Raw genomic sequence first — 22,368 nt, 5'->3', positions numbered from 1 at the left:
ATAGGCGCACACATGGAAGCCAGAAGCCGAAATAAAATTAAACGCACACAAAACACACGCACATTTCACACAAGATTTCGTAATTGCATTCGCCGGGGATTGGATGGATTGGGGTATGGGAGACGCACATTAAAACTCTATTCTACATCACTTAACACTTTTCACAACACGAAAACGTATAAATTTTCCACAATTCTGTTCGTTTCTTAAATCAGTAGGTGAAATACGCGCGAAAACATGCCACCGAACCAAACCGTCGCGCTGCGTTTTTTTTTGTTGACTGCGGCGTCGATGCAGGCAGCGATCGGTTAAAACTGTTACTTCGCAAGGTATGGTAAATGTAAGGTATATTCACTCTTTCGCGCTTCTGTGTGCCTGCACAATCTCTCTGTGGAAGTGAGCGTTCACTAGCTATGCTGCACCTGTATTTGATGTGCCCTGCGATCGAGAGCGCCAAGAGAGAGAGAGAGAGAAAGAGAACGAACAGCTATAAGCGCTTGCTGTTTATTTCGTGTCTTTGTATTTACTTTGGCTTCTTCATTTGTGTAAGGGGGGAGAGGGTGGGAGTGGGAGGCCTAACTGTGCTGCCAGCTGAGGCGTCGGCGTCGGCGTAAAAAGCGTGGGTGTGAAGGCGGCGGCGACGCTCACTCTGCTGCGTCCGGCTGCACGTGCAATGGAAAAACCTCGAAACAAATGGTAAGAAAATATATTTTAATTTTGAAAAAATACAAAATGCTTGTTAAATGAAGTGTCTATTAGACACGCAGTTAAAACGGGTTTCTCAGGCGCTTTCTTTGCACTGTCGCAGCCCTCCTCTTTTCCTCTCTCTCTCTCTCTCTCTACGTCATTCTCTGTCTCCCCCTCATTACGAACACGCCCCCACAGTCTGTTCTTTTGTCCATAAAAACCGAAATACGAAAAGGAAACACACAAAAAGCCGCAAAAACACTCAAATAACAATGAAACCTGTTAATTAACTTTTGTACAAATTTGGCATAAATGTCGCGACAAAATATACAACAAAAATATGTGAAAAAGATCCCAAAAAATATCGGATGGAGAGAATAAAAATTGATTAATGCTCGGTCGGCCGCCAGTCGAAGAGTCTGTCTGCAGTTTGTTTTGGACCAAGTTTCTCTTATTTTGGTTTCGGCTATTTTATGGGGGGTAATACTTGAAAGTATTGTCCGATCTGACTTTGAACTTGAAAAGGAGCATTGACTTTGGGGATGGGGGAAACATTGATAAATCGGAAATTAATTGAACTCGATGTTAGGGGGAGTTTTTAATGGTTATTTGGGTGGAAAAAGGATTGGAAGTTTTATAGCTCAAAACTGCGAGGATAGCTATGGATTTCTGTAAGGAAAATACACTAAGAAAAGTATTGAATAAATTATCTTGGAAATTATTCGAGTGATTGATTATGGCAGCATATTGTGGAAATATCTCTCTTAACGCTTTTATGGAATAATTTTCCTGCATAAATTATGTTATTTTAGCTGTTAATTGTGTTGGGATATCAATATATCATTTATGATAATACAAGTCAACAGATTTAAGCCTCTTTGAGTCGTTGCTCCATTGAAGTTAGTATTTAGAATTAACGTTGACTTAATCTTTGACAATTAGACAATCACTTCATTAGTCGCTTGCTGCCACTAAGGCGTTGGACTCAAGGTGGATTCTCTTAAGCCATTCATGCGGGCTGTGATGTGGGTAATCCTAACTCCATTTGCATTGACCCCACGATTGACCCATAACCTTTTGTGAGTATGTTTGGAACTCCACTGACATATCGTCGGCGGGGTTCTGTGCTGCATTGTTGGGGTGTTCTCTATGGTTCCATGGCTCTGTGATCCATTGTTGACCCACATATTTCCCCCCAAGAATTGTTATGGTAATTTACAACCTCCAGTTAAATGTTTGGAGCTGCACCCAACTGTCGTTTGTGGCAGTTGCAAGCGTTCCTCCGCTGCTGCCCCACTGCACTGCCTCCGCCTCTGGGGTTATTTATACCATTTGTATGCATGGTGATAGAGTTGACAGTAGCACAAATTTTGATTGATCACTCCTGATTGACATTCGGGCAATTTGCTAATTCTATTTTCGAGTGGAAAACTCTTGGAACATTGGAAAATATGTCGCATTTTGTGGGTCACTCTGGTTGTGGCTGCGGCTGTGGGTTGTGGCTGTGGTTATGCTCACTCAGAGATCATTAATCATAATGAATGCTGTGGCGATTGCGATTGTCCCTACTTCGCGGCAATTGCTGTCAGATTGAGGTAGCCATTGAAGGGGCCTCCATCTCCATCCCCGGCTCCACACACTCGAGAGTTTAACGAGCAAATTAATGGGAATTATGCATGCTGCTTGGCTGCTTTGCTGCTGCCTCAGTGCTGGGCTGGTTAAAAGCGTAAACTTTAATTAACTTTGGCTGTCAGGTCGGTCCGCAATAGCCCCCCGTACACACAGCAGGACGGACGGACACCCGATTAACATATACAAATGCCTATCAAGTGTCTGCCATCGCGAACGGTCTATAAAAATGGAAAATATATCCAATCGCACAGCCACACAGCCACAGTCACAGTCACAGGCTCAAAGTCAAAGTGGAGCGGCCCGGGCTAATTGAAATGCATTGAAAGTGCGTGAGACCAATAACAGCCAGCAGCAGTAACAAGTCGGAGAGGTATAGTGGGGGATACCGACTATGGGATACCGGGTAGAAATATGTTGGAGAATCTTTTGAAAAAATACAAAGAGTTTCTTCTGATCGGAGGAGATCCTCCTTACCTCTGCTTTATTCCCTCTTGTGCTACGATCCTTCTGCTTGTCGCATACTTCCCCTAGAATTCCATATACCCTGGACCTCCTGCAAGTGCCGGGGTATGCCCAACCGCACTGACTGCTACTTGCTACTGCAGCTGCGTGTGAAATGTCAGGCTGTGGCAAGCTCCGGCTGTCTGTTGACATTTGCCAGACCTGCGATTGGTGCTGGTAGGCCCAAAATTCAAAGCCTCTCATGTACTCTCGCATAATTTAATTACTCTGCTGGCATGGCAAAACGTCTTTATTCGTGGCGATCTCTCTCTCCCTTCCCTACCCTTCCTAACCGTCCTGTGAACCGTTGAATATTACAATTTAGGCAACTGTCAGTGTTATTTCTTGCATAATAAATGGAAATGTATAAAAAAAGTGACACTTGCCAATCTGCACCGTGTGATGTATGACGTTGACCTGATTTGTGCCTGCTTTTTATTATCATTTCCATCGGCTGCATGTTGATTTCTCAGGTACAAAACACAATCCGTGTCTTGTCGATCTGTCTGCCCCCTGTCAGTACACACCTTTCCGTGACGCGCCGCCGAACGGCAATTTGTCTTTGCCTCTGGGGCGCCATTTATAATATTTCATCTGGAATTGTTCGTCGGCCTGGGGTGGCGTGTGGGCGGCGGGCAGCAGGTTCAAAGTGTTAAGTGTTATTGGGCCCCAACATACATATGTAATACAAGCCGTATGATGTCCATCGAGAGGTTCCATTCTGTGGAACCGATTTGAACGCCTGGACGCCTTTGGCAGCCACAAGAGTCAGGATGGCCGAGTGGTCTAAGGCGCTGCGTTCAGGTCGCAGTCTACTTCTGTAGGCGTGGGTTCGAATCCCACTTCTGACAAGAATCTTTTTGCTTTACCATACAAAGATCGTTGGTTGTTTGTTTTCTCCTGATCATCTGCAATTAGTGGAGGAAATGCCTTGATGAGGAGGGGCGCCATTAAAAATTACAAGTAAATCAATTTGTAACCGCCTAATTGTCAATATTCCAATCACATAATCTGCTGGCAGTTAACGACGATTGCTTTGCATTGCATTGCACTGCCCTCCGGCTGTCGCTCAGACACAGACCACACAGCGATGATGGCGATGTCGATGTCGATGGGAATTATCGCCGTCTGGCATCACACTTCCACTTGGAGAAGTCTATTCGCTCGTTCACTTCAATCAGACAGAAATTAAAATGCTGACTGAGCGCGATTTCAAATGCAGTAAGCACTCTCCGCTCCGCTCCGCACCGCTCCACTCTGGCCCACTCACATCTGTTCTTGGGAAAAACAGATCGGGCCTATCTATAATTATGCTTCTGTTTTCTGTGTTCTGAGCTCTGTGTCCGTAGCTGGTCATAAAATGCAATCAACTTGAGCAGAGTACAGACACAGACAATGCAATTGACAATTTGGCCGGAATATGTAATTGGTGGCAAAAACAATGAAAATGAACCCCCAAACCCCCATCAAAAAATGTAGTTAGCTATTCAACTTTTATGATGTGCATTTTAGCGCCTGCAAGGCCTGGAAAATTGAGGCTGCCGCTGGCTATAAGTCTGATGGAACAATTGACAAGTGACAGCCGATTTCCATGGACAGTTCCAGTGGGTTGGGGTCGAAGTGGGTCTGAGACTGGGCTCTAGATAGAAAGGAATATGAAATATGAGTGATGTGACAAGTGGATGCTTATCTTTAGATCCCAGCCCCTTCTTTTTCAGCGTGGTTTTCCTCCATCGCCTAATGAGCAACCATTGAAATTTATGACGTCGTCGAACCGCCCATGATTGGCTTTTAAATAATAGTCAAATGAATATTTGCCAGCCACAAATTGTCTGTAAAAGTGTATGCTATTAATGCACAGAAATAGCCATAGCCTGAACGCAGCCAACACCTGCGTCTTTCAGAATGTTTATTTATGGAGAAGCTTTTAACATTTCATTAATTATATTATGAATTGGTTAAGCTTGTCGATTGAACGTTGCTGCTCAATTTACGACTCCTCATAATTGATAAGCGCAATTGCTATCTAAATTTAAATTTTTAACGAAAAGCCAAGGCTCTTACAGCGAGAATATTATACACAGGAGAACAAAAAACATTGAAAGCTTTTACCTAAGGGAGATCCCATGCTCTCTGTGTCAGCATTTGTGTCCAAAACCCTAAGGAAGTGCATAAAACGTGATACAAAAAGATTCTTGTCAGAAGTGGGATTCGAACCCACGCCTACAGAAGTAGACTGCGACCTGAACGCAGCGCCTTAGACCACTCGGCCATCCTGACTGGATAATCAGCGAGTGTCAGGACCTCTACTCGCCCAATCCAATTAAAGAGTATTTATAGAGGATACCCAAAAAATAATACCCTTTTGATAAAACATAATAGAAAAAGTGTGAGCCGACTAACTCTGACATTATCCTCTGAATATATTCTTAGAAATCATGCAAAATATGTACAAAAAAGTCTTGTCAGAAGTGGGATTCGAACCCACGCCTACAGAAGTAGACTGCGACCTGAACGCAGCGCCTTAGACCACTCGGCCATCCTGACTCTTGGGAACCACTGTGCCAAAACGTAGTTTTCTTACCGAGTACGTTTTTTCTTACGAAAAAACATTTAGAACTACAACACTTTCTAATTTAAATATTATTACATGCAAAAATAAGTTGTAGACTAGAAAAAAGTTACTAAAGTTTGCGGAAAGAAACGATATGCATAGATATTTCAAATGAACAGGGGTTCCCATAATTGTCAATGGCTTATGAATGGAACAAGAGTACATCTCTGATTCGATTCTCAACATATCTCGAGTTTGATATGAAATGGTGGTTGATCCGATCTTGGCGGGACGGGGGTATTTATTTCTTTAGTTGTATAATCTCTGCAAGAAAAACTCAAAGCAAAGCTTTCTGGTCTATAAATTCTCTCGCTCTCAAGACCCAAGCTTTATTTTGAGTGAATCCATCAAACTCCGACTTGAGCATCTTTTCGCCACTAAATGGATGTTTATGTTAAGTTTTAAAAGCTCCCTTCCCAATTAATTAAAGCTTTGAATAGCTTTAAGCTTGACGAGAGAACGAAACTTTGTCAGTCTGTGTGACGTAGAGGAGAATGCAGAACGTAATCAAAGAACAGAGCGCGAGTCTGAGGCACGTTAATCAAGATAAGCCATGCAAAGAAATCAAAGGAATTCATCGGCACAAATTGAATTGCAAAGTGTAAAAAAACCATTCTAGAAAATCGTCACAGAGGATAGAATTGAACTGCTGATAACAACAGCACAGTGGTGCACCGGCAAGGTTATTCAACTTAAGAGTGCAGCTTCGGTGCAGCATACTGAGAGAGAGAGAGAGAAAGATAGGAGGAGCAGTGCAACAGGTAAGAATTATGTATACTAGATAAAAAAGGGTTGCTCTGAGTCAAAAGTAGCTGAGTCAACCATTTGTGTGGCATTTCCATCGTTTATTTTTTCGTAAATATAAAATGGCCAGACAGCAACTGCGACAGCAACACGCGGGACGGACCATGTAAGCTTCAGTTCTATGGGAGCTGAAAGCTCCATCCAACCCAGAGAGAGTTTATTGTGTGTGCTTTTCGCTCTTTGTGGTTTTCCACTGTCTGCTGTGTTGTTGCTGTCTGTGGCCCCGTAGCATGCTTTTGCTAAGTACATGAGCAAACAGAGCGACAATACTAATTATGTATTGTATGTGCGTGTCTTATCCACAAAAATATCTCTTCCAGAATGGGCGATCTGCAGATAAGCCAGGCGAGGTCCCTGCATCCCAGTGCGCAGACCTGGCTGGGTGCACCTTCCAGGATTTGTCTGATGGGCTGCCAGGATGCGAAACAATCGGAGCTGCGTCGCTTTCCAGTCCACGACTCAATACGGTAAGCGCCTCTCTCTCTCTCTGCTCTCCCAGAATTTCCATTATTCCAGAACCACTTGGAACCTGTTTGAATAGGAATTCATTCCAGCTTTTCGATCAAAGCTTAGCTTATTGTTTTGTCTTACTTATTTTTTTTGCACAAGACAAGAGAGAGCTTTGTCGTGTTCCGTTCCTCTTCGATTATTACCAGTCAAAGGTTATTGAACTGTCTCTGTCTGTCTGCGATCGCTTGGATATCATAGAAAATTTTCAATGCCAGCCAAAGTGCATTTGTGTGAGTGTTGCAATTATGCTGATGTGGGCGAGCAGCAGCTGGAAGAGGGAGGGGGTCGCGTCATTGCGTGTATTTATAGCTCTCACGCTCTCCTTAAATGCATGTGTGGGCTTCTTCTCTTCCTTTACCTACATACTTCTCTCTCTCTTTGCGTTTTGTTATTCTGCGATCTGCAAACAAAATTCAGTTTGCTTTGGCATTGGCCGTGGGGCTTAGGGTGGACCGTGTTAGGCCCTTTGCATGGTTAATGTGTTGTTTAGTAAAGTACGAGTAAAATGGCTTAGGAAAATAAAAATGTTAAACAAATGTGTATACTCCTCAATATATAGAACATCTACATGGTTTATGTAATTTAGTAAGGTCCACCCTATTTGCATGACTTGTCGACGACTTGCCTATCCATAAACAGTACATGAGAGCGAGAGGGTGGAGTAGAAGCTGCGCTGCAACAACAGAAATGTGCCGGTATTAATGCAAAGGCAGACATGCATGTCCGCAAAACTTCCGCTTCTCTCTCTCTCTCAGAGAAAAGAGCTTTTTTGACAAGAACGCGACTTCATGTGTGTGTGCGGGAGAGAGAGAGAGTGGATCTAATTTGAAAGCTTCGGCGGTAAAAGCATAGCGTCCAAAAGAACAAAACTTCAATGCAGTTTTTACACTAAACAAAGAACTGCCAAAGCGATTACACTATTTGAGCGTCACTCGCATCAGTCAAACTCTCTCAGTCTTTCTCTCTGAATAATTGGTGTGTTTACGGAATTACCATAATGGTTCTTTATATTTGTTGAAAGAAATGTGCTAACTAAAAGCTGAGCTTTGCAATAAACAATACAATACTCTCGCACACACATACTAATGGCATTTCTTGCAGCTGCAACCATTGGCTGCGACATTTCGGTGTGAGCGATCAGCGTGTGGAGCAGCTTGGCGGTCTGCAGAAGCTTCGCATTTGCTTCAGGCATTTCCAGAACATGGCCAAGACGCGCATCAAGATGACGCCGCTGCGCAAATCCAAGGTCATGCCCCCAACTACAACAGCAGCAGACACAAATACTACAGGAGGAGGTGGAGTAGAGGCAGCTGCAAAGCCAATTTTGGATAACAATACCACCATACAACTGGTTAAAGTGAGTTGGCCCTAGCACTGGCCTTGCAAATATTTTAAGAGATGTTTTCTCCATTTTAGATCCCCATACGAGATCCACAGAAAGCACAACAGGCCAAGAAATCGGTGGTGACCATCACACCCGTGCCGCAGCGCTCTCACTCCATCTGCTCCTCGGCCTCCAGCGACGTGCAGTCCATCAGCTCCGACTACGAGGCGGCTCTGCCACTGGCCGCCCTAGTGGAGTCCACACAGAATGGAAATGGTTTCCCGGAGAATGGAAATGTTAGCCCGAAGAATGGAATTGCTCGCCCGGAGAATGGCCAGCCGAAGAAGCGCAAGCTGTACTTGATCACCGAGAAGTCGGACGAGACGAACGGCCATGGTGCAGAGACCAATGGCCAACCCAAAAAGCGAAAGATGTTTGTCGTCGTAGAGCAGGAGAAGGAGTCGGTGGGCAAGAAGCTGATGATTGTCAGCGACAAGCCACAGGACAATCTCACCCAGCACTTGGAGAAGCTGCTGCCCCAGATACTCAATCGCATACAGGACAAGGAGCAGAAGCAGGCGAAGCCGCCTCCTCTGGCAGTGAAGGAGAAGCCTCTGGTGCACAGGCCCCACATTACCTTGCCGCCCAAGAAGAATCCCACAAACTTTGTCAAAATATCAGCGGATTCGGCTCCAGCAGCAGTTCCAGTTGCAGTTCCACTGCCGCCACTTACTCCATGTGCCAAGACCCTGAAATCCGAGAAGGAGCAAAAGGAGCAAAAAGCAGCTAAGGATGAGGAGGCAACTAAAATGATGGGCGAGACCAACATCAATCTCTCACCCGACTTTCGTTTCCTCATGAAGATCCTGCCGAAGCTGGAGCAGCTGCCCGAGCCGCACAAGCAGGACGTGAAGCGATCCATTCAGATCTTCGTGGAGAAGAGCTACAGCATCTATGGCAAGAAGAATCAGACATAAGAATAAGAACCTAACTCGTCTTACTTTTAATATTCGTTCGGTCTGGTTCCCCATTTATTTGAGAAAAGGCATTTTTAATTACGTTGTCTAAGACTGAAGCAGAACCAATTTAATTTTATGTATAGGCAAAAGCAAAGCAGAGCTGGAACAGCCACTCCCCCCACATCCCATTCATCCCCCCATTAGGATGTTAAGCAAACCAAATTTTGATATTACCCAATCAAAGACAAAAATGGGTATTTTTTGAGAGATCTAAGCCATACACAAGCATCTATTTAAGTATTTTTGGATTAATCAAGTGAAATACTTTCTATATTGAATATAGAGCAGCTGCTTTTTCAGCACAACTTTGAAATGTTTTTTTATTGGGAGGTTTCTGACCCTTTTTAGGGGCTTTACGAGGATACTTTTTCGATCGCACGTCCAGATTGGTCTGAAAATAGAGGAGAACTTACAAATTTTGTATATGGGGAAGCCCTTTGATCCTTGAAAAGGACCCCTTCAACTCAGGGATGCTCCTCCGAACACAGGAAGCCGTCGCACGTCCCACTCGTCCTGCAAATAAAGGAGAAATCAATCTGAATTAGTTCTGTTGTTCGCTGGAGCGCCACTGTGCAAAAACGAAACTAGCACACTGGCGCCCCAGCCCTGAGCGTGCAGTTCTCGAGCTACGATTTGTTAGTTCCAGCAGTTGCCGTTGATCGCTGGAGCGCCACTGTGCACGAACAACTTTGATTTCCGCTTTGTTTCGTTTTAATATAGATTTTCTTTATATATTTCTTTGTATACATATAATATATTCGACAACTACTGGGGTTTACCCATCCTAAGACTGACTGGGCTTTGAATGATGCTCGTATAATACTTAAAGAGTTGCATATGGGGTCTTGTGGGAATTATTGAGCCTCGTAACAGAGAGATAAAGAGAGTGTGAGAGAGCTTGAAGTAATTACTCGTAAATTTAGCTTTCTACTTTGGCCTCCATGTCGTTTTGTGCTTCAATTGGGGCTGATCAAAGTGTTTACAGGAGTTCGAATTGAAATTATTTGTGGATTACTGTGATCCCATGTCTTTGTGTTAAGTGTTTGCTTTTGTTCTTGGTTCCCAAAGGGGAAGCTATTACCGATTGATTGATTGCCTTGAAGCGTTTCCAAGTTTGGGATTTACAAACTAAAATTAACTATTTACATGTATCGGGGATGGCAATTTGCACAGTTTGCAGGAACAAATTAAATCATATTCGTATTAAGTTTTGTTCTGGCAAATGGAGCCTTGCGAGATTATACAAATTTTGGTTATAACATTCTCATTTCGTTTTGACAAAGGGGCAAACATTTGTGGTTGAGTTTTAGTTTTGTATTTTAATTAATAACCGCACAAAAAATATATCGTATATCCGTCCGTTATCCGTTGTCCATTAGCCACAATCCTTGACCGATTATCCTACTCGATGTAGATGTCCTCGATGGGATAAGCAGTTTCAATGAATTTCTGATAGAAGCGCTGAAAGGCGCGTCTGAGAAGGGAACAACAAAAGAAGAGTTTAGAGGTTGTAAATTTGGATTCTAGTTGGGAAAAAACTCACCCAACTGCCTCGGCCACTGGCCTGGTGGACTCTGAGCCCTTGAAGACGTGGCAGGCGAAACGCTGCACCGTGGGATGCTTCGTGATGAAGCCAATGAAGCGATGATCGCGTGGGTGAAATGCACAGAACGAGACGTTCTTCAGCGAGTAGAAGTAGTCGATGCAGGGCTTCTTTTCCTTCTTGTTCTAAAAGGGAAACAAAAACTTATGCTTCTGGCTGTATGATTCACTCAGAGCTGCTCACATTTGGGCCCGATCGATCCACCATGCGTAGTCCCTGATCGGAGACCTCGAGAATGCAGGTCTGCCCGGTGGGCGAGGCCCCATACTCGCCGACAATTTTGCGCACCGCCTGACAGACGACGCCGGTGCCCTTGTGCGCCAGGGTCTCCACGGAGCCGAGGTAGCCCAGCAGGTAGCGCTCCTTCTTCACCAGCTGCACCGTCGGATCGAACTCGTTGTAGTCCAGGTCGACGGCATAGGCCGAGGGGAAGATGCCCTGCCTGCCCGTGCGCAGATTCACGCCCTCGCACCACAAGTCCTCGGCCTCCTTCTGCACGTAGACGGCATCGCCGATCTCCAGCTCGATCTCGTCGTGGTGTCGCGGCACAAACTTGTGCAGGCCGCGGTGTGTGGCCTCCAGCATCTCCAGCTGGCCGAAGGGCACACCCCCGAAGGGTGGGGGAAACGGGGACTGGGAGACGGGCGATGTGATCTGTGGCGACATGCTCTTGAAGTCATTCGGCGAGTGCGCGGTGCTGTGGCCGCTGTCCACATCCCCCAGGCTCTGCAGCCGCTCCGAGTCCGGGCTGGAGTCCTCGTCCATCAGATAGCCGCACTTTAGCGAGAGGAATGAGCGTTGCTGTCCGGTGCGTGCCCCTGTCATGGGACCAGTGCCGATGATGCCGCCGCCGCCAGTGCGAAACTCATCCGCCAGAGAGCCATAGTTGGTGCCGCCTAAAAGATGCAGAATGGAAGCTGCAACACAGTCGGTAGGCGCTTAGACATGGACTACTTGGGAGTGGGACTCGATCTACTTACATTTCTGGTTTTTGGGTATCTCCGGCAACTTGCGACGCCGCCGCGTGGCTGCCGCATTTGGTGTCAGCAGATCTGTGCTGGCGCCAATGGTCACCGGTGCCGAGGAGAGTGCATTGGGCGCCATGCCCATGATGCCACCAATGGCATCCTGATGGTTCAGCGGATGGTGTCGATGCGAGTTGAACGAGTCGTTCGTGTCCAGCGAGCCGTCGGAGGAGAGTGTCACCTTGAGGCCGTCACCCAGCTCGTCGTCCTCCACTTGGCGCAGCTTGGGCTCGCGTTCCGGCATGCCCATGCCCAGGCCAATGCCATCCTCCTGGTCGGAGCCATCGCCATCGCCGTCGCTCTTCGAGGATGTTGAGTCCTCCATGTCATCGTTGGGAATTAAACTGGGGAGAGAGAGTCAAGAAAATGAAGGCATAAATTCCTTGAAGCTTGAAAATTCGATAATTCAGTTTGGGGTGTACTTTGGAGGGGGGAAGACTCTCACTTGGGGGAGGGAAGGGGCAGACTTTGACTTACGAGTAAAATGCATGCGAATTATTGTTCTTCTTGTTGGCTGCTGCACCTGCCCCACCAAATGTGGCAATTGTGTGTGGCTCAAAGGGCCGATGGAACTCCTCAAATTCGCTGTCCGCCATGGCTGCCGCTGCCGCTGCTGCTGCTGCTGCTGCTGCCAGCTGCCACACCCACACGAGCACTCAAAACGCGTTGCAAGTCTCTGCAGTTGCAAGTTGCTGTCTGTCTCCGGTTTTCTATTTAATTCTCCCAGGTATTGGGCAAAGTTTTTCAAGCACACAAACTGTCCGATTGAGCTTGGAATTTTCACTGCCTCATGCGAAAATCGATAATTTCCTTGACGTCTCGCTGTGTCGTACTTGGAGGAGACTCGGTGGCTCTGTGGCTCTGGGGCTCTCGGCTCTGGCCCTGTCAGATGTCCAGACACGAGTACGCGTACGCGTGTTACTGAGCTCCGTTTCTGCTCTGCTTTTGGGGGAAATTTCAGCTGCTCTCTGGCTGGCTCTCTGCAAACTTGTTTTTGTTTACAAGCTGCTCGGCGGCGGTGTCTCTCTTGGGGGTGGACAGGAAACGCGCAGGCGCTGTAACTCTACCCTGCACATCCGCTACTCAAATGCAACCCCAAGTTGGCTTCAGAATTGCAATGCTGTTGCGCCTTGACTGCTGCTGAGCCATGCCGCCCCAGGGCTGGATCTCTGCTCGAATGGGGGTGCATGGCAGCGCAGGGGCAACCAAAATTATGCGTGTCTGAAAGGGAATGAAGCGGTTTAAGGATTCAATTTTTGTACGATAATTAGAAGCGAAAGAATTTAATAAAGAATATTTAATTATTTATAAAGTTAATGCACAAAATCTATAGATCTGTAACTGATTTGCTTTAAAAAACTCATAGGATTGTCGGATGAACAGACTGAAAGATTTCCTCGAATTCCAGGCTATTGAAAAACATATTTTTGAGGGATTTCTAACAGCTTTTCCTATGTGAATATCTCAAGTAGAGTTTGGGGTTCAAGGCCAGCAAGAATAATCCACAAGATATCAAGCAACCATTCTCCAAAGCTACTTCGGTTGACGTTTCCTCATGTATTTAATAATTGTTCTCTTCACTCTTCGACACTTTGTGAGAAAATAATTAAAGACTGCTGCAACAATCCACCAAACACACATCAAAACATTGACTGATTTCATTGAATAAACATTCTGCCGTCAAAGCCTTGGTTTCCCCCTGCCGAATTTAGTTGCTGTAACTTAATTATGCCGAAAAATCAAGGAAATTAACAAGTGCCATTCATCGTGACCTCGACTCCAGTCTCTCAGTCTCCGTCTCCGTTTCTGTCTGCTGCCTTTTTAGCAGATTGGCAAGGGGAATGTGCCAGGGCAAGGGGGACTGACTGGTGCCATGTATCCTTTGAGGCTCTTGGCTCTGGGGCTCTGCTGCCTGTTGTTGCCACCATAAATCCATCAAACGCTTGTGCGGAGCTCTCTTCAATGCCCCACACATTCCCCCCGCTCCAACTGTGGCCGGACAGCATCTCGTTTGTCGGTCAATCAGTTAGCCAGCAGCCATTAAGTTTATCGTTTCAGCTGATGAGCCACACACACACACACACACCTATTCTGTGGCATGTGGGGTTTGTGCCACTCTAAAGACTCCTCCATTCGCCTTTGCTTTCGCATATTTTAATAGTCAAGTAGCCCCAAGTGGTCGCCCCTGTCTTCTATTTGCTCTTCTCGAAGTGCAAACAATGGCGCAAAAGAAACGGAAAAGAAATTGCCATTTGCTCGTTGGATCTATTATTGACTCTGTCGCTTTTCAGCAAACTTGCTGCTGCTGCCGCTGCTGCCGCTGCTGCTGCTGCTGCGGTGGCGACACGAAAGCATCAAGTGGTTCCTGCCACGTGGGTGGCAACAGTCGCTTCTCGCCTGGAAGCATCCTTTGAGCGTTCTTCACTTTCAGAATCTTTTTCTGTATTGATTTTTGCTAGAAGGAGTTGGAGTTGGAGTTGGAGTTTATCTTACGGTACGTTAGTTACGCCACTGCTGACACCCGCATAAATTCAGCATTTGGAAAGTCAAGCGCAGGATTCACCCACAACCCCTAGCTGTGTCCCTGCCCCATTTGCAAACTTTCACAATTGTTGCTGCTGATTAGAAAGTGAAACAAAGGGACACTCTCCCAAGCGAATCCCTTTCCTGCCATACCCTGCCACACTTTCACAGTGCAAACTCCACACCAAAGCGCAAGTGCCTTTCGGGCAGTGTATCGTGACGTCATGCGTTAAGGCTTTGGCCTGATTCAACGATGATTTGGCCAATCAGAAAAGGAGGTGGGGCCTCTTGCCTCTGGCCGCTTGCCTCTTTTATATTCTTCAACAAATTTATCTCTACGGCCGCCCCTGCCACACGCACACTCCTAATAAATACAATTGAATATGTATGTGTGGCATGCCACCTTCCTGGTTCCTGCTGGCTGCCTATAAAAGCGCCGCCACAGCCGCAGGATCTTGCAGTTGTTCGCAGTGTTGCGCATCCGACGCGTGTGCCCCGTGCGGAAATTCTCCTCTCCGAAGTGCAGTGTGTGGCAGTGGCAGGATGAGTGCTTCAGGGAAGAGTCTCCTGGGCCTGTGGCTCTACAGGAGCGGCGAGCAGGAGTGGGCCGTCAAGCAGGGCAGTCCGTTGCATCAAATCAAAAAGGAATCCTCCTCCTCCTCGGTGGCCGCCGCATCCAAGGGGCATGCAAATCTCTCGCGTCACGCATCGGCTCCCAGCGACAAGCCGCCGCGTCTGGCCATCGGTGGCCCCGTGGATTCCTCGCGGCAGCACTCGCCTGGCGAACGCATTTCCATCATTTTCACGCTCCGCAATCAGGTGGGAAATCTGGCGCGTGCCCTGCAGGTCTTCCAGGAGCTGGGCATCAATGTGCTGCACCTGGAGCTGTCGCCGCTGGAGATGGCCACCAACCAGGCGGACGTGCTCGTGGACGTCGAGTGCGATCCCCGTCGCCTCGATCAAGTGGTGAAGATGCTCAATCGGGAGGTGGCTTCCGTCAGTTACACGTCCGTGAATGCCAGTCACATGTCGCGAGCCCCGTCGCTCTCCGCTTGCTCCAGTTTTGGTGAGTTTCCCGGATCGTTGCTGCCAAAAAGTTAGTCCCGAGTGGTTCGTTCTACTCTCTGTAGATTTCGGGGACATGGTGTGGTTTCCGCGCAAGATCTCCGACCTGGACAAGGCGCAGAATGTGCTCATGTATGGCTCCGATTTGGATGCCGACCATCCGGGCTTCAAGGATCCCGTGTACCGCAAGCGACGCGAACAGTTCTCGGCCATAGCCAACAATTTCAAGCAGTAAGTTGTGCCCGTGTCCTTGCCCCTTTATGGCTGCTTCATGCCACATTCTAATACCCCTCCCCGCAGCGGCAACCCCATTCCACGCGTGCAGTACACACCTGAAGAGGTGAAAACTTGGTAAGTTTTTCAATTGCATTTGCCTGTGGCTTGGCCTCAAGTTTCTCCCGGCAGGGGCACCGTTTTCCTTGAGCTGCATCGCCTCTACGTGTTGCACGCGGTGCCGGAGTACATGGAGAACTGGCCGGAGCTGGTCAAGTACTGTGGCTACCGCGAGGACAATGTGCCCCAGCTGCAGGATGTGAGTGTGTACCTCAAGCGCAAGACGGGCTTTCAGCTGCGACCCGTCGCTGGGTACCTGTCGCCGCGGGACTTCCTCTCGGGCCTCGCCTTTCGCATCTTCCACTGCACGCAGTACATTCGGCACTCCTCAGACCCGTTCTACACACCCGAACCGTGAGTTTTGCCACTGCTCTAGCCTTTGGGTTCTCCTCTAGTTAGTTTTCTGCTGCAGCGATTGCTGCCACGAGCTGCTGGGGCACATGCCGCTGCTGGCCAACTCGAGCTTTGCTCAGTTCTCGCAGGAGATTGGCTTGGCCTCGCTGGGCGCCAGTGATGCAGATATTGAGAAGCTGGCCACGGTGGGTACTTGGAGAACTTTCTCTCCCTGCCATTCCTTACGACTCTCTTTTCGCAGCTCTACTTCTTCACGGTGGAGTTTGGGCTGTGCAAGCAGGCAGACAGCAGCTTCAAGGTGTATGGCGCAGGTCTCTTGAGCTCTGTGGCAGAGCTGCAGCATGCCATCACCGCGGGGCCCAAGATCAAGAAGTTCGATCCGGAGTTGACGTGCAAGGAGGAGTGCATCATCACCTCCTACCAGAATGCCTACTACTACACGGACTCGTTCGAGGAAGCCAAAGAGCAAATGAGGTGAGCGTCTCCCCAATCCAAGATGTTTCCCCCTTAGAGAGTTTTGTTGGCCTCTTTAGAGCCTTTGCTGACAGCATTCAACGTCCGTTTGGTGTGCGCTACAATCCCTATACCATGAGCGTGGAGGTGCTCTCCAATGCCCAGAAGATCACGGCAGTGGTGAGCGAGCTCAAGGGGGATCTGAGCATTGTCTGCTCCGCGCTGCGCAAGATCTCGGCCACCGATGACAATCTGGATGTGGAGTGCATAGCCAACATGCTGCACAACAGCCTCAATGTGCGTGGCGGGGCGGCAGCTGGCAGCAAGGCCAGCAGTCCCGACAACTCGGACAACTCCACGGCAGAGGAGAACTAAGGCAAGAAACGGTAGAAGGATTCGGAATATTTGGGACCAACGCAACTACAATACAATCGAAAATATAATCTATTTAAACGTCTCTCTGTCTATAAACTAATTGTTGTTTATTTAGCCAACTCTTACAGTAAATTCTAACAACTAAAATGTAAATCTAAAAGGCACTTATTAATAAATTACACGAGGAATGCTACTCCGAACCGAATCCTACTTGTAGATCATATCACAGTCGCTGTTGATGAGCAACTTTTTGCTCATGTAGCTGGTCACACACTCGACCACAAAGTTCGGGATGGTCCAGAGGTTGAAGCTGAGCGCCAGCTGGCGCCACTGCTGCAGTATCAGCCGCACGTCCGACAGCCACCCGAAGCGGTGTCCGACGCGCTTCGTCACCTGCGACGTCACGCCACGCACCACACCGCCGGCCAATCCGCTGACACTCACGCGGCGGCGTCGCTTGCGCTCTCCCGACTCCTCGCCCGAGCTCGAGCCCGAGCCCGAGCCCGAGTTGCTGCGCGAATGCGTGCGTGATCTTGAACCCGAGGAGGCGCCGCCCGAGCCGAGTGCACGCTGCTCCCACTCCGGCTTGAGGTCAACGCGTGGCGCGATTTGTATGCGATCCACCGTGTCGCAGATTTCCGCATTGCTGATGAGAATGCCCGCCACAATGTACATCATCTTGAAGACCCTAAAAGAGGAGTTGGGGATTAGCAGGGAGGAGGGCAGGGCAGGGCAGGGCAGGCACAGAGCCAAAGGTACGCACCTCACTGTGTGTGACATCATCTTGGGTTCAGTTTTTTGGTTTAAATTGTATTTTTGCTGTTTTGTTTTTGCACTTGAGAGCAGTGGCTCTGCCGCTGCCTTATCGGAGTTCAAGTCGGGGGGAATCTGCTGTTTTATTTTGCTAGTTTCTATGCTTCGAGCACACGTGCACCCGACTCTCGCTCTGAGTTAAAGTTGTTCCCGTGATCCGCGATCCGCTGCGACTGTTCTCTGCCGTTGCCAGAAATCAACTGAACGACGGGATCGCCTCGGATCGCCCTCAACATTCGACCAGCGATAAGGCTGCACTTCCAAAATGTTTGTGTTCAGCCATTCCTCCATTAGAGTCCATCAGATTAGAATACTTTTTATGTGTCTGCAGTTCATTGGAGGTGCTCCCTCTCTCTCTCTCTCTCTCTTGTGATAAGACCCAGCTCCCTGCTTATCGATCACAATTTTATGTATCACTTTCGACGGCGTCTCTGAATCGCTTGGAAACTACGTAATGTTTGCCCGTCGCTCTGCCGTGCACTTTGGAACCATAATTCCTCATTCCCATGCCCATGCCCATTCCCCTTCCCCTTCCCTTTCCCCTGCGCACTGCATGAGTGTTCAGTGGCCAGCGATTACCCATGCTGTTTGGGTATGGCTCAGGTTCAGCTCTGCCCCATGTACCAGGTCCGTGCGGACTGCCTTAGATTACGATTACGAGTAAAATAGTTCCTCTACGTTGCTCTTATCTCAGGCAGAGATCTCTCAAGCAGACAGTTCTTTGGTAAATACTTTGTGTGGTTTTGTTTTGGTTTCTTAATCCACTTGTTGGATTATGGAAAACACATTTCTGTTTGTTTTCCTTTTATGATTATGTCTCCCTCCCTTGGGGTGACTCCTCTGTCGTTTAGCTGCTTGGAAAAGTCTCCCACCTGATGACTGTTTGGGTTTGATTTGCTTTCATCACTAGCCTTGTATAACACTTTATAGCACACAGAAAAGCTTCTTGTTTTCCCTGGTTTGCAACACTGCTGGCAAGCGCTTTCAATGGAACAAAATAAAGCTGCACTTTGGTAAGGCTAAAAGTTAGGAGAGAGCTTTTGCCGAAGCTCTTTTTCAGTGCACTCAACAGACGAATATCAAAGTACTTTCACACGAGGAGAGACACTCGTAAGACAATTAAAACTTCACAAAAATAAAGCAAATAAAATGCAATCCCTGGACAAAAGTCTCAGCCAAATATCGGTTCACATTTCCCACACATTTGCCACATTTAACATAATTACTGCTGCCCCAAAGGACACCCATCTAACACTTGAGTTAATGCCTTGTCCACCTACGTCTCATCTTTCCAAGCAGCAGAAACAATCAAAGTTCAAGCGATAAAGGACCAAGAACACAGAGCAAATTCATTGCCCAATCAACAGTTTATCTGTCGCACCGCATGGAAACCATTTAATTTGTTAGCTGAATGGAAAGCCTCACCAACCAACTGTAATTGACTTTGCACCCACAGAGGGTCAGGGCAGGCAGGGACAAGTGTCCATGCTGAGAAAATTCTTAAGCAACAGCAGACAGAGGGAGAGACTTTTGCCACATGCCACACAGAAATTCCCACATAAATTATGCACAAGTCTCGGGGGCAGCCAGTGGTCAGCCACTGTCCTGGGTCCGGCGTCCAAAGTCCACTCGACAGGCAGGATACGTAAACGTGAGCCCTGTAAGGTCCGGATCGGAGGGCGGGTGTAAAACAAGATTATTTACAAAATGCACAAACCACAGCCACAGAATCTTAAACACAGTCCAAGAGACCAGCCACAGCCAGCCCCACAGGGCGCTAAAGGTCTTCCTTCCCTCTGTGTTTGAGGGTTGCAAAGAAAAACATTTTCACACAATTTTCTGGAGTCGCACGGAACGTTGAAGGCAAACAACAAGCAAACAAACGCACAAACAAACAGCAAAGATACAGACAGCAGCTGGGGCGGGGCGGGGCGGGGCAGGGCACAAGGCCACAAAGTTGGCAGCCAAACAACAGGCAGGGTGGGGCAAGCAGGGACTGGGACGGGGACTCGGGGTGCAGACAAGTCTGAGCTGCCAAAAGGTATTCCCCAAGAATGTCGACAATAAGAAGCCAGAGAAGGGAACGGGAGTCAGAGCACCGATTTGTCGCCTCATTCCACGCTCTCTCTCTGGCTGTGTGTGTGTGTGGCACAAAACACTTCCTGGGCAAGTGCCACACACTGCTGTTGCTCCTTCTACTCCTGCACTGAAGACTGGCTGCTGCTTCTCTCATTTACAGAACAGACTTGTGCTGCTGCTCCTTCTCCATATTCCCCCATGAGTTGAGCTGCTGCTGCTGCTGCTGGCTGCTCCTTGCTTCCTTTCATTCACAAAACGAAGCTTCAGCTCTCATTCACACTCGCAGGGGAGCACACACACACACGCCGGCTCCCCACTCTGCTTCTCTGGCAATGGAGACGTTATCGTTCTCATCATTTGGCATCGTCTTGGAGCAGGAAGTGGCAGCCAGCAGCCAGCAGCCAGACGACGGCCTTGACACACAATTGTGGTCAAAAGCAGCAGCAGAAGGAGGAGCAGGAGCAGGAGCAGGGGTGGGGCTAAATGTTCATTCAAGTGTCCAGTCTGAAAAATGGCCACCTCCTGCCACAGCTTGGGGCATTCAAGGAAGCTGCACCAGAGGGAGAGCAGAGCTGAGGCGTGCGGACAAGGTCTCGTCGGTTAATTGTGTGCCAAGGGGAGGTCCTTGGCTTTCGACTGCCGAGTCCTTGCCTTCGAGAAGGGTGGGAGGGTGTGGGCAAGTGGCAGCGGGGGGAATTGCTTGTAGTTGGAGTCCAGTGCTTGGGTCTTGTGGGAATTTCTCCGCATTTACTGGCTGCTGGCTGCATATTTGCTGGACTTCTGGCTGAGATTTGCAAGATTCAAAGAGCCACAGAAGTGCTGCCCCTGCCACGCCCTGCCTGCCACTTGTTGCTTGTGTGAAATGTGAGACTTGATTGGGCCAAAGGATAATTGAAAGGATGCCTTGAAGATTAGCAGCAGAGGAGCCACAAGAGCGGAGGAGCGGAGCAGCTTAAATGCAAATTGAAAACCAAATGGAAAATCCAGACAAAATCGACAAAAAAAGGGCAAAGCCAAGGGGCAGGCAGGAGGTAAGGGAAAGGCTAACGAAATAACGAAAATCGCTTAATAAATTGGCGAACAACAAAATGGAAATTGAAAATAATGAAAATGCATAAAAACTGAGAGACGGCGAGAGGGGAAAGGGGGAAAAGGAGAGCGCAGGAAGTACTTGAAGCTTAAATCGAAGCGCGACGCAGGAGGAGCACGGGGGCAAGGGCAAGGTCCGGCAAGGTGTTCCTCTGCAGATGATATATGATGGAACCGCAGCAGCGGCAGCAGCAGGAAATAATTCCCAATCCCCAGGCAAATATTCCACGAGGATGGATGGGGAGGCACATGCAAATATTGAAACGGTTGGGCAACCGGCGAAGGAGGAGTCGGATTCTGGCAGAAAGAAATCTAAACAACAGCAGAAGCAGCATCGAGCAGCAGCAGCCAGCAGTCTGTATTTTTGGCCACAGCCACTAACAATAAATGATGATGGCCAAAAATCCAAAGTTGCAGAGGGAGGAAGAGGCAGAGGTGGAACGAGGATGGACTCAGCCTCCGCTGATTAAACGCGAGTGCCACGAATGCGTCGCGAGGTGACGACGACGACGACGACTACGACATGAACATGGACATGGCAGAGGTGTGGGAGTTGGAGCAGCAGTCTGGGAGTCTGGGAGCAGGAGTACTACGTGTCCAGACAGGCACTGACTGGTGTTGTTCCTGCTGCTGCTGCAGTCGCAGCGCAGATCCGCAGACAGACGACTGCGACTAGAAAGGGATTCCGCTGGAGCTGGAGCTGGAGCATCTCAAACTCCTCGCTGCCGCTGACGTTGCCTGATGGCAAGTCCACAATCGACTCGAGTCCGAGTTCTCATCCTCGTCCTCGTCCACGTCCACGTCCTACACAAAGGACACCAGAAAACTGCAGATTGCAAAAAATCAACTACGATTTCTGGCCACGAGGAGGATTCTGCCGCATATTTGTTTGGGGGATCGGGCTGGCTATATGTTCCCTCTCCCCCCTTTGGGTTTTTTGTTAGGCAAACATTTCCGTTTGGATTTTCTTTATTTTGTTTTGTTATTTTTCTTCTAATTTATTTTCTTGATTTTATTTGTTTCGCTCTCGAGAGCTCCGCATGCAAATGATGTTGAATGCGATAAGTGTTTCTGTGTGCTACGAAAAGGGGTTGCTGCCTCCGATGCTGCTGCTCCACCTGCGTCCATCACTCCACCCCCTGCTAAAGTTGTTAAAAAACTGCAGACACCAGGAGGTGGGCTTGGGCTGAGGGGGATGCATGAGGGTGGAGTGGAGCCGCGCGATTTGAAATATGAACTTGAGCCACAGCAACGCGTTTTGTCTGCTGTCCCCCTGATTATGGCATGTGCAGAGCGGAGAAGAAGTGTCTAAATTCTACACCCACTCGATGGGCAGTCATCGCCCCATCTCGTTTTTGTAGCCACTCCCTTTCCCTCTCTCACTCTCTAGAGCTTCGCTGCAAGTTTGATTTATTAAGATGTTTTTATTAGCACCAAGAGGGACACTCGCGGACACGGGCGGACAACTGGCGGACACTGTAGGACAAAAGCCAGAGGATTGCAGGACACTAATTGCTGGGTGTAGCCACAGCAATGTCAAGAAGGGGCAGGGAGTGGGCAGAAAA

General features: G+C 48.2%; 4 protein-coding genes and 3 non-coding genes across 10 annotated transcripts; 3 read left to right on the top strand and 4 right to left on the bottom strand.

The window, feature by feature from the left end:
• The first annotated feature begins 3,587 nt into the window (after positions 1-3,587).
• On the top strand, positions 3,588-3,671 carry Trnal-cag. Its single transcript has one exon. It is a non-coding gene; the product is annotated as a tRNA-Leu (tRNA).
• A 1,345-nt stretch (positions 3,672-5,016) lies between these two features.
• Positions 5,017-5,100, bottom strand: Trnal-cag. The gene has a single exon. It is a non-coding gene; the product is annotated as a tRNA-Leu (tRNA).
• Positions 5,101-5,283: 183 nt separating this feature from the next.
• On the bottom strand, positions 5,284-5,367 carry Trnal-cag. The gene has a single exon. It is a non-coding gene; the product is annotated as a tRNA-Leu (tRNA).
• Positions 5,368-5,907: 540 nt separating this feature from the next.
• Positions 5,908-9,396, top strand: LOC117894383. 3 transcript variants are annotated; one of them, XM_034801386.1, is made up of 4 exons: positions 5,908-6,195; positions 6,559-6,705; positions 7,850-8,105; positions 8,165-9,396. In XM_034801386.1, the coding sequence occupies exons 2-4, from the start codon at positions 6,560-6,562 to the stop codon at positions 9,047-9,049; spliced, it is 1,287 nt and encodes a 428-aa protein (XP_034657277.1). In that variant the 5' UTR covers positions 5,908-6,195; position 6,559; the 3' UTR covers positions 9,050-9,396. The 3 variants fall into 3 exon arrangements, with proteins under 3 accessions (XP_034657277.1, XP_034657280.1, XP_034657278.1); XM_034801389.1 differs by lacking the exon at positions 6,559-6,705 and having other exon boundaries at positions 5,909-6,195; XM_034801387.1 differs by lacking the exons at positions 5,908-6,195; positions 6,559-6,705 and adding an exon at positions 7,578-7,723.
• A 750-nt stretch (positions 9,397-10,146) lies between these two features.
• LOC117894629 (JNK-interacting protein 1) lies at positions 10,147-12,636 on the bottom strand. 2 transcript variants are annotated; one of them, XM_034801794.1, is made up of 5 exons: positions 12,197-12,636; positions 11,675-12,063; positions 10,878-11,611; positions 10,635-10,819; positions 10,147-10,565 (listed from the first exon to the last, which is right to left on the bottom strand). In XM_034801794.1, exons 1-5 carry the CDS (start codon positions 12,313-12,315, stop codon positions 10,493-10,495), a joined length of 1,500 nt encoding a protein of 499 aa, XP_034657685.1. In that variant the 5' UTR covers positions 12,316-12,636; the 3' UTR covers positions 10,147-10,492. The 2 variants fall into 2 exon arrangements, with proteins under 2 accessions (XP_034657685.1, XP_034657686.1); XM_034801795.1 differs by having other exon boundaries at positions 10,878-11,590.
• Positions 12,637-14,745: 2,109 nt separating this feature from the next.
• LOC117894737 (tryptophan 5-hydroxylase 1) lies at positions 14,746-16,962 on the top strand. Its single transcript, XM_034801936.1, has 7 exons — positions 14,746-15,308; positions 15,373-15,538; positions 15,608-15,658; positions 15,713-15,994; positions 16,053-16,179; positions 16,236-16,468; positions 16,528-16,962. Exons 1-7 carry the CDS (start codon positions 14,786-14,788, stop codon positions 16,820-16,822), a joined length of 1,677 nt encoding a protein of 558 aa, XP_034657827.1. The 5' UTR covers positions 14,746-14,785; the 3' UTR covers positions 16,823-16,962.
• Positions 16,903-17,845, bottom strand: LOC117894738. Its single transcript, XM_034801937.1, has 2 exons — positions 17,586-17,845; positions 16,903-17,510 (listed from the first exon to the last, which is right to left on the bottom strand). Exons 1-2 carry the CDS (start codon positions 17,603-17,605, stop codon positions 17,030-17,032), a joined length of 501 nt encoding a protein of 166 aa, XP_034657828.1. The 5' UTR covers positions 17,606-17,845; the 3' UTR covers positions 16,903-17,029.
• Between the last annotated feature and the right edge of the window lie 4,523 nt (positions 17,846-22,368).

Source organism: Drosophila subobscura, chromosome J (assembly GCF_008121235.1).
Source record: "Drosophila subobscura isolate 14011-0131.10 chromosome J, UCBerk_Dsub_1.0, whole genome shotgun sequence".
NCBI classification, from domain to species: domain Eukaryota; kingdom Metazoa; phylum Arthropoda; class Insecta; order Diptera; family Drosophilidae; genus Drosophila; species Drosophila subobscura.
The sequence above is the reverse complement of the archived record's forward strand: the minus strand, read 5'-3'. Positions and strand labels throughout refer to the sequence as shown.